Source organism: Alligator sinensis, unplaced genomic scaffold (assembly GCF_000455745.1).
Source record: "Alligator sinensis unplaced genomic scaffold, ASM45574v1 scaffold1626_1, whole genome shotgun sequence".
Lineage (NCBI taxonomy): Eukaryota > Metazoa > Chordata > Crocodylia > Alligatoridae > Alligator > Alligator sinensis.
Window position 1 is genome coordinate 54,061 of NW_005842437.1, and position 10,415 is coordinate 64,475.

General features: G+C 62.5%; 1 protein-coding gene across 1 annotated transcript in view; it reads left to right on the top strand.

The window, feature by feature from the left end:
• The first annotated feature begins 183 nt into the window (after positions 1-183).
• The window catches only part of BACE1 (beta-secretase 1), a 12,698-nt gene continuing 2,466 nt past the window's right edge, over positions 184-10,415 (top strand). Inside the window, exons 1-5 of the mRNA XM_006030341.2 lie at positions 184-1,040; positions 6,521-6,609; positions 8,114-8,330; positions 8,664-8,801; positions 9,324-9,458. Of these exons, the coding sequence (XP_006030403.1) occupies positions 780-1,040; positions 6,521-6,609; positions 8,114-8,330; positions 8,664-8,801; positions 9,324-9,458 (840 nt within the window). The 5' untranslated portion in view covers positions 184-779. The remainder of the gene's footprint in view (positions 1,041-6,520; positions 6,610-8,113; positions 8,331-8,663; positions 8,802-9,323; positions 9,459-10,415) is intronic.

Sequence of the window (10,415 nt, forward strand, 5' to 3'; positions counted from 1 at the left end):
CCCGGCCGTCGCGGCCCGCGGCGTGAAGCCCGCGGCGAGGTTCCCGCCAGCCTGGGGGCAGCACGACGCTGCTCGGGGCGCAGCGGTCGTGGGCCCCTCCGGACACCGCCAGGAGCCGGCACCCCTGCTTGGACCACCGGCCACGGCTCTGCCTCGCCCCTCGCAGGCCTGCACGCGCCTGGAGAAGCGCCACTTTCCCCCTTGCTCCCTGCCCAGAGCCGAGACCTCGTCTCTTCACCAGAGGGCATCTGAACCCGGCTGCCGGGCGGGAAGGGACAGCCCCGGGAAACTACAGCTCCCAGAGATCCTTGTCGAGGGAAAAAACCTTTGGCTTTGACAGCAGCCGCCACAAGTCTTTCCGCCTCCAAGTCTGGCTTGCAGAGCGGAGAGATTATGGTGGACTGACACCGCTGCCTGCAGACGGACCCCGCCGGAGGGTTTCCCATGCTCCAACTAACCAAAAGAAGAAGGAAAAAGCCATCCTCCTGGCATGCCTGCTGCTCCCGGGGGCCTCCCGCCTCGCCTGCCTGCTTGATGTCTTCTCCCGTCCATACAGCCATCGCTACACCCATGTATTTTTCATGCTGGAAGTCTCGATGCCCCCGAGCCGCTGCTGGTGACCGCGGGGCGGCTATGAAGTAGCCCTCGGGCAGCTGAGTACGACGCGCCGTCCTCCCGGCCCGCATGCATTTCTCTTTGCGAAGGGAAGGGTTTTCTTGAAGGCGAAGCCAGCGACCGCCGCCTCCAGACCCCACTGCGAGGGACGGACTCTCGCCGACATGGCTCGCGTGTTGCCCTGGCTGCTGCTGTGCCTGGGCTCCGGCGTGGTGCGAGCCGGCCGCGCGCAGCTGGGGATCCTCGTGCCGCTGCGCAACGGGCTGGGGCCCCCGGCCCAGGGCCACCGGCTGCAGCGAGCCGCCGAGGGGGAGCAGGAGGACTCCAAGCAAGGGAGCAATTTTGTGGACATGATAGATAACTTGCGGGGCAAGTCCGGGCAGGGCTACTATGTGGAGATGACTGTCGGGAGCCCCCCGCAGAAGGTAAGGCGCTGTCCCGAAACCCCTGGCTGCAGGCGTGGGCTGGGTTTGCTACGCCAGGGCCGAGCCCCGACCTCACCGAGGTCGAGCTGAGAGGGGAGGGTTGGTCAGTGGAGCCTGGCGCGTGTCCAAGGTCCTCCCAGCAATTGCTGGTTGGGACACAGGAGCATTAGTAAGTGATTCACCCGGGTGCTGGAGAACGAAAAAGCAAGCTTTCCTTCAAGGGAGCTGTACAGCCCAGATCCAGAGCCCGCTGCACGCACCTGCTCCAGGTGCTCCTCGCCTGTGTGAGGGAGAAAGGCCTGTGCTGGGGGAAGCTCCGCATGGGTGCAGACACGCGGCACGGTCTCTTCCAGGACTTACACACAGTGCCCTTGGCAATCGCCTCTGGATAGAGGCGCCGTCTTGGCTCTGTTTCTCCTGCTTCGGGGGCAAAGGGGCACTGGTTTCTATGCTGCTGCTGTGTGTTTTGCTGCTGCTGAAATCACCAAAGCAAGTGCAGCACGGATGAGCAAACAGCCTTCCTGAAGGCCCAGCTCCTGCGAGGGCAGGGCCCAGGACTGCACGATCCCTCCTCGTCCCTGCAGCGCTGCAGGGGTGACCCTGCAAAACCCCGGTGCCGAGCTCCCGTCCTTGGCTGACACCGCTGTTCTCAGGTTAACCCACTGTGCAAGCAAGGAACCTGTGTCACCTGCAGACTCGGGGGGGCCCAGGGTTTGCAGCATTTCTTGTTGTTTCAGCAACTTTATTTCAGGTTCCCACAACATGCAAGTGTGCAGGAGAGAGACAGAGAGAGAGACAGAGAGAGAGAGAGAGAGGGCCACAGGGAGACAGGCTCCCCGCTAGAGATGGAGATATGTGGCTTTCAAATGATGGGGTTCATTTTGGTATGTCCCCACTGCAGTGCAAATGCTCAGCAGGGAGGGTCGGAAATGGCAGGGCTCCTCTGACCACACAGCCCGGTGAGAATGGCCAGCTGGGAGCTTTGCCGTGTCTTTCTCGGGTGCTGTAATCATTTCTACTGCATGGAAATGAGATGCAGGTGCCCAGGGAACACGAGCTTTGCCTGGCTGACATGACGGCAGTGAGAAAGCTGACTTGCTAATTAAAACTGGAGGAAGGCTGGTGGGGGTGGGGCGACGAGACCCGTGCATGCGTGTGGGGATGTGGGAGGCTGCATGCTCTGTGCGCGTGCACACAGTCGGAGCCGGATTCGGCGCCCATAGCAGGGATGCTTTGGCTGGGCAGTCTGCTGTAAGACGAGTGGTCCAGAGGGGAGCCAAGGACCCGTTCACCTGTGTGCCTGTTCTGCGAGCCCGCTGCCTGGCCCTGTGTGTGTGCAGCATGCGTGGTGCCCAGCATGGGTGTCATTGCTTGGTGTGTGTGTGTGTGCATGTACACGCTTGCACACACATGCAGTCTGTGTTTCCAGAGGATACCCCAGACAAAGCCGGGGTATCCTCACCTGCAGGCAGCCCCTGGTTGACAGCAAGTGAGGCACTCTTGGTGCCTGCTTCCACTCCAAAAGCTTCTGCTGATGGCGCCAAACTTTCCTGAGCTCCTTGTGCTCCCAGCTCCTGCCAAGTAGCTCACGCTCACATGCAACTTACTGCTCTGCCCGTCCCTGCCTTGCTGGGAGCATCTGAGCTAAACCAGAGGCTGGGAGGTGGCAGCAGGCCCCTCCTGGGTGGGATGCACTGATACGAAACAAGCCTGCTATTGGCCTTGCTTATCCCCAGTCACTTGGGGCAGTGACGCCAGCATGGCAGCTGCCAGCCCCTGGCTGTGCCCTTCCTTCTGGGTGGCTGCAGGGGTGGCTGGGGACGCAGCAGCCACTCACTGGGCTGGCAGTGCTCAGGTCTTTGGGCCTGGCCCTCTCAGCAGATGGTGACCCTGCCCCTGCCCCTGCCCCTCTGCAGGCACTTGATTCCCTCCAGCCCTGGCCCCTCTCATGCAGGGAACTCCGTACTGTCACCTTCCTGCACAGCCCGTTCCCAAGGCATCTTTGTGTGTGGACTGGTGCTGGTGAGAGGAGCCAGGCCACAAGTCCTGGAGACTGGAGGGAAGGGGGTTCGCTGTGTGCCCCCCCAAGCCTGGCCACACTCGGCTGGGGAGAGAGAGGCGCCCACGTGGAAGGCCAGAGCCCTGCAGCCCTCCTGCTCAGCACTGGCAGCCCCAGCCCCACCAGGCCCAGGGGAAAGCTGCCGCTGGAGGGGCCACGGTGATGCAGGGTCCCCTGCCTCAGCCACCTGCTTCCATGCACACTGCACCCCCACCCCTCAGCTTCCCTGGCAGGCACCTCTTTCCAACCCCTGGGGAGGGCTGCTTCCCTGTCCTAGCCCCTCTCCAGAGCCTCCTGCACCCCATCTCCATGTGCCACAAGGAACGCCTCGTCCCTTACCTGGGTGCCTACCTGGTGGACACACAAGAAGCAGGCACACTGCCAGCTCCCCCGGCGCTGGGGTGGCTAGAGCTGGCAGTCCCCCTGGGCACAGCATCTGCTTCCTGTAGAAGAAAAATTCATTGAATGAGAATGAGAGGGAGGAGATCGCGGCCTCAATCTCCCTGACAGATTGCTTTGCTGAGCAGGCCCGAGCATGGCACTGCATGCTGAGGCTGGTAGACTGTGTCCGGGAGAACCACCTGCTTCCACACGCTTGTGGGCAGACTTCTGGGGCACGGGTTTGGGCTGTGGCCCCTGTCCAAAGGCAAGTTGGGTTTTTTGCACTGGAGCAAAAGCCTGTCAGGCAGTTGTAGTAGAATTAACGCCTTTGGACGAACAGCGCGTGCATGTCTGTGAATGCACGCGTGTGTGATTGTCTGTGAAGTATGTGTGTATGTGCGTGTGTGCACAAGCACCAAGAAATCTGAGCCTGCAGAGGGGCAGGGTCTCTGGTCTGAGCCTGTCTCAGGGGTTGGCTCTGCTCAACACACCTGCCAGCGCCTGGCCCATCTCCCTTGCTGTTTAATTTCCCCGAGGGCTCGTTCCAGGCCTGCTGAGCTGCAGCTGTGGCTTGGGGCAGCACCTTACCACTGCCTCACTCTCAGGTGAGCGGTTGTCCCCTTGCATCCATCCCTGCCAGGACATGCACTGGCAGCACCGGGCTGCTCAGGAGCACGGGCTGACCACCAGCAAGTGCCTCTGTGCCCATGGCTGCGATGCACAGAGCTCTGCAGGGAGATCCTCTCCCATCCTGGCCCAGACTGGTTGGCTTGGGGCTGACCTGGGTGTGACAAGCCCATTGCAGAGCAACCCAGAAGGGGCCAACACCAGCACTACGGTGCAGCAGCTGCCCCCACAGTTGTGTCCCAGCCACTCACCCTGAGTGGAAGCAACTTGTCTGCTGGGTGCCCCGAACGTCTGTGGGTTCAGGCTCCATCAGGCCAAGACTTCCTGCATCCAGGGATTTCCCTGGAGAAGAGCCGGCCAGGCTGAGTCTCCAGGATGGGGAGCCCATCTGCAGGACAAGAAACACTGAGTCAGCGGGGTGACAGCTTGCAGGTCCAAGACTCCCTGGCCCTGCAGCTCCTGCTTCATTTCCACCTGCCCTATGCTGCCCTTCTGGCTTGTGGTGTTACTGTATCCCCTTGGCAGGGGGACAGGGACAGCCCATGGTGCAGGGGTGCCAGGAACCAGGCTGGCACAGCAATCAGTCTTGCCCATCCAGAGCGCTCACCCAGGGGGTGACAGGGTCCCATCCAGTCCCAGAGACACTGCAGTTTCCAGGAGGGTGTCCCTGACTTGGGTAAGCTCTCATGCAGGGCAAGGTCTGCAGAACCAAAGCGTGGACCATGCTAGACCCACTGTCTCTCCCGCTGTGTCAGCGCCGGGCTCCAGGGAGGCGCCGGCCACCGCAGGGAGCAGCAGCAATCCACTCCCCAGCGCAGACGGCCTCTAAGTGAAGGCCAAGCAGCAATGTCTGCAGAGACTCTGCAGAGGCCCCCACCCCCTCGGCATGCATCCACTTCCTGACCACGGCTCAGGTCAAGGGCACGGTGCTTTCAGCATCAGCAGGAGCCCAGGACCACAGCCCGTGGAGGGGCAGCTGGAGCCCAGGGGCTGCAGGCTGGGTGCGAGGGAGGGAGGAGCAGGGCACACCGGGCCCTCCAGCAGCTGTCCCCACCTCTGCACTGAATTTCAGTCATTGTCTGTTCCTTTACAGGAACCAGGTGTGTGTGACAGGCGGTCTCTGCTCAGGTTTCACCCGTTGCAGTGCAACGCAGCAGGGCTGTGCGATATCCCTAGCACAGGGGCTGGGCAGGGCTCCTGGGGAAGGCAGATCCCACAGCCCTGTGCAGTTTGCCTGGTAGAGGCAGAGCTGCCAAGGACTCCAAGGCCATGCCAGCTGCCGTCACGCGGCATCCCACAGCCCTTCCGGGAGCAGAGCACAGGCTGGTGCCAGAGGCTGTCGAGGGATATTGATCCGCTTCTGCCAAGAGCATGGGTCAGCGCAGGAAGATGTACAAAGAACAAGCATCCCCACTGCCTGGTGACCCAGGCAGCAGGGCACTGCAGAGCTAAACGAGAGGGGAGGCAGCGCTGCATGGGGACAGCCTGGCCCGGCACGGTGGGGCGGGAACTGCTCCGAGGCAGCTGCATGCAGACCTCATGGCCTGGCACTGGGGTTGTGGCACGCAGACCCAGTGGGCACAACATGCCCATGTCTGGGGATGTGCTGCAGCAAAGGCCGTGGGCACCGGGGGAGCTGTGCAGGGCAGGGAGTGGGCAAGTGGTGTGTGCATATCCATGCGTGCACCCGTACATGCATGTGCCGGTGAGAAGCTGCTGCAGAATGACCCCTTGCTGTCCATGTCCTGGCACCCAGCCCCCCTCCAGGCTGATGTGCCATGTCAGGCCAGGGTCTGAAACCAGCTCTGCCCCTGGAAGCCATGGGACACAAGCTCTTGGATCTGCGCCCGTGCCAGGCAGACGTTACTGATGAGCAAGGGAATCTGCTGAGGACAGGATGGTGCAGCCCCTCTCCCACCTTCGCAGCCAGCGGGGACCGCGTACAGGAGCTTTTCTACCAGGCACAGACAGTCCCTGTGCCAGCTCGGGGACACATTCAGGAGGGCTGTGAGCCTGCCTGCTCCCTGCCAGAGCTCATGCCCGCAGCAGGCCACCCTCAGGGCCAGGATGCTGAGCTGGGAAGGGGCTCGGTTTGCTTGGGAGAGCCAGTTCCAGCTTCTGGAGGTGCCCAGGCCTCTGGCACTGATGCAGCGTGGAGCCCTGGTGCTGCTAGCTCTGCTGCCATGGGTCTGCCCACCCTGACAAGCCCTGTGCATCCCTGCCCTGCTGCATGGCTCCCACAGGGGCCCAGCACCCTCCCGCAGTAGCTGCGAGGCCCCGTAAGGAGGATGCTCGTGCCACGACACCCCACGGCAAGGAAGGCTAAAGCCCTTGCACAAGCCAGCGTGGCTCCAGGCTCACACTTCCTGGTCCCGAGTAACATGGTCTCCCCACTCTCTCTCTCTGTCTCCAGCTGAACATCCTGGTGGACACAGGCAGCAGCAACTTTGCAGTTGGGGCAGCACCTCACCCGTTCCTGCAGAGGTACTACCAGCGGCAGCTGTGAGTACAGCGTGCGCCATGGGGCAACCCGAAAGGGCTGCCAGCACCGGCACTGGCCCCCACCCTGCCAGGCTCTGCACACCCCAGCCAGCGTCCTGCCTCCACTGGTGACAGCCAGGGCAGGCAGGGGGCAAGAAGGGGTGGGGGGAGCCTCTGCCCCGGCTCTCCACCTTGGAGCTGAGAGCCCCTGCAGCAGTCAGCTGTGGGCAAGGAGATGCGTCCCAGCCCCTGGGGACAGCACTGGATGCCCGCGTGCATGTCCAGCAGTGACCCCGGTGCTCCCCAGCCTCTGCAGATCTCCCTTGCTGCGCTCATGGCTGCGTCCATCTAGCAGATGCATGGGCTGCAAGCGAAGGGAGCTGCCTCAGGACCTCAGACGTGTGGGTGCTCTGCTGCTCTGACGCCGGCCCCACAACACGCCTGGCCCCCGACATACTTTGTGTTGGGATGCCCCAGGCAGGCTTCCTCCAGCTTCCCAGAGGGGGCCGTGCCCCCTCCCTCTCCGATACCTGCGGCACTCGCTGCTGGCTGGGTCACAAGGCTGGCACTGCCAAGCTCGGCGACGGCCCCGCTCCAGGCTGGCGCTGTCAGGTGCTGTCCAGCCCCCGTGATGCAGTGTCTGTGCTGGGGGGGGGACTCAATGGCCCCTTTCTGTGCTCCGAGGGGGCTGGGGGGGGCCTGGCTGCTGCCCTGCCACCCTGAACATTGAGACACTGTCTGGCCTGCCGCCTGCCGGGCACAATGAACAATGGCCGGGCTTGTGTGCTGCCCCCTGCCCCCAGCAGGGCCCATGGTGCTCCCAGGGCCTGCCCCAAGCCCTGGGTCCCAGCGGGCCGGGTTCCAGCCTGATGGGCCCTTGGATCTCCGGCAGGGCCTGGCTCCGCACCCTGGGCGCTGCCAGTAGCAGCAAGGTCACCATGCTGGGAGTACAGTTGGGAGCAGGGCACGGGGAGCTCATACTGGAGCCTGGGCACTCTGCCGGAGTGTGGCAGGTCCTGATCCTGTGAGGTAGGGGGTCTGCAGCATGGTGCAGGGAGAGCTGGGATACCCACATAGGACACGTGACATGTGCACATGCATGCCCACAGCTACAGCGGGGAGCACACGCGTCCTGACACTGGGGACGCGACAGCAGGGAGCCCCTGGGTGCCCTCACTCAGGCACACGTGTAGGTCAGCCAGCAGCCTGGGCAGTCAAGCCCTGATCTGCAGAGACCGAGAACTGCACACTCACAGACTCTGCTAGAAGTGGATACGCATGTGCACACACAGGTTCTCTAGCTTGTCTCACACATACACGTGCATGCATGCACAGGCATACATGGGTTTGCTAGCTAGTCTCACACACACACACAGGGGTTTGCTAGCCTGTCCCAGGATGTCCCTTGGTCTCCCTGGCACGTGTGTAGTCAGTCCTGCCTTCCCAGGCCTCCTGCCGCTCCCATGCTTGCCTGCCCTCCTGCTGGACCTGTCTCAGGGATCTTGCTCTTTGGCCCCTGTTCCAGGTCCAGCACCTACCGGGACCTGCGGAAGGGCGTCTACGTGCCGTACACCCAGGGCAAGTGGGAGGGGGAGCTCGGGACCGACCTGGTCACCATCCCCCACGGCCCCAGTGTCACCGTCCGAGCCAACATTGCAGCCATCACCAAGTCGGACAAGTTCTTCATCAACGGCTCCAACTGGGAGGGGATCCTGGGGCTGGCCTACGCTGAGATCGCCCGGGTGAGCCCTGCTGCCTTCCCTCTTGCCTTGGCTCTGCCTGGCAGCCTGCCTTTGCATCTACCCTGGGGCTGCCAGGAGCAGCCTCTTGTCCAGCTTTCAGTGCACTTGGCAGGGGTGCCCGGTGTGGAGCGGGGCTCTGGGGGTAAAGGGGTGGCTGGCAGGGGAGGATACCACCAGACTCCTGTCCCCACAGCACTGGGAGACACCTGAGCAGCTCCCTGCAGCTCAGCATGGGTGCCAGCCCCCACCACAGGGGCCATCCTGGCCTCCTCCCATTCCTACGGGCTCCAGAGCGTGGTCAGACAGTCACGGCTCTGGCTCTCTCCTCCCCAGCCTGATGACAGCTTGGAGCCCTTCTTCGACTCATTGGTGAAGCACACCCGCGTCCCCAACATCTTCTCCCTGCAGCTGTGCGGGGCAGGCTTCTCCCCCAACGAGTCCGAGGCCTTGGCATCAGTTGGCGGCAGCATGGTGAGCGTGCAGGCTCTGGGCTGCCCGCTGAGAGGACGGAGCAGGCCCCCAGGGCAGGCAGCAATAGAGGGGTGGGGGATGCGTTGGGCCCTGGGCAGCCCTGAGGGGTTGTGGGAATGGACCCACTGCGGGAGGCCAGGACTGGAGCTTCCCATGGACCTGCGTCCGTGTCTTTGAGGCTCTCACACCCAGCTAGCATCACTCCTCCGCGTGGTCTCTGGGAACGTCTAGCCTAGGCAGCGAGGGGTGGAGTGGGAACAGGACAAGCTGGGAGTGGGCAAGCGATGGAGGGGCAAGCGATGCTTCTGACATCTGGTCAGCAGGGCCCCACCTCCCCCCAGTCTGCCCCGCAATGAAGCAGTCGGTGGCAGAAATGAACTCCACGCGCACCCAGATGCGCAGCGAGCTGGTGCAGCCTCCCCAGAGGGCACGTTTGTATGGTGCAAGGCAACACCCCGATGCCCTGCGCTCCACCTGCCCAAGCTGGCCGGGGAGCACACCTCACGCCTCTCCTTGCTGCAGATCATCGGCGGCATCGACCATTCCCTCTATGTCGGCAGCATCTGGTACACCCCCATCAGGAAGGAGTGGTACTACGAGGTCATCATTGTCAAGGTCGAGATCAACGGGCAGGACCTGAAGATGGACTGCAAAGAGGTGAGAAGGGCGGGAGCGCTCAGGCTGCTCTCTGAGCCACGGGACAGGCTGCTGTCCCACAGACGGGGCCTTGGTCTCAGCTCCCGGAGCACTGCACTTGGGCCGGATTCCAGTGCGGTTTGCTGCATCGTGACCATGTAACCCAGCGATTGAGGACAAACAGACAGTGATGCAACCTGCCTCTCCACTTTCACCAGTAAAACATTAACTAGTGCTGAGCCAAGGCTGGACCCCAAGCCCTGCTAGAAGCAACCCACTGACATCTTTGTGAGCCACTCCTCCCCCCCAACCCAGCTGGCCTGGCCTCCAGCTATTGTATCCCCTGGAAATGCCATGTAGTGCAGGTTTGCACGTCAGGGGATGCCGTGCTCCTTGCCCTGGAGAGCGCCCAGGTCGCTGTATCAGCACAGCCAGGCTGTGATCTTGCTGAAAAAGACAAGCCCCACCTTCCGTGACCTGCCACATTCGGCAAGCCCCACTTTCCGTGACCCTGCACGGCCTGGCTTTAATTACACTGCAGACTCCTGTCCTTCTGCGAGCCCAGCTGAACGGGTCCGTTACCCTGCTCACAGACGACATCTCTAGCTCCCCAAGTCAGCTCTTTTGCCGCTCGTATCACCTCATTTGGCCTTTACCCCCTGCAACTCTCCAGGTTTCCCAACTCTGTGAAATGTTAGTATTAGCAACGTGGAGCTCTGCAGCGACTCCACGGGGCAGTTTTCCAGCCTGCTGATCTGCAGGCATTTAAATGTAGCACGTGTGCCTCCCATCTGCCCTTGATACCGAGGCAGGCTTCCAATTCCAGCCGCCACAGCGCACGGGCTGCTTCGCCTTCCCGCTTCATTGCAAACACGAGCAGAGGTAGCTCCATGCTGCTGCCTGTCCCTGTACCGTTTGCCTCTGGGGACGGATGGGAAAGGGGCTGTCCCTAATACGCATTATAAGCCATATTGCCCA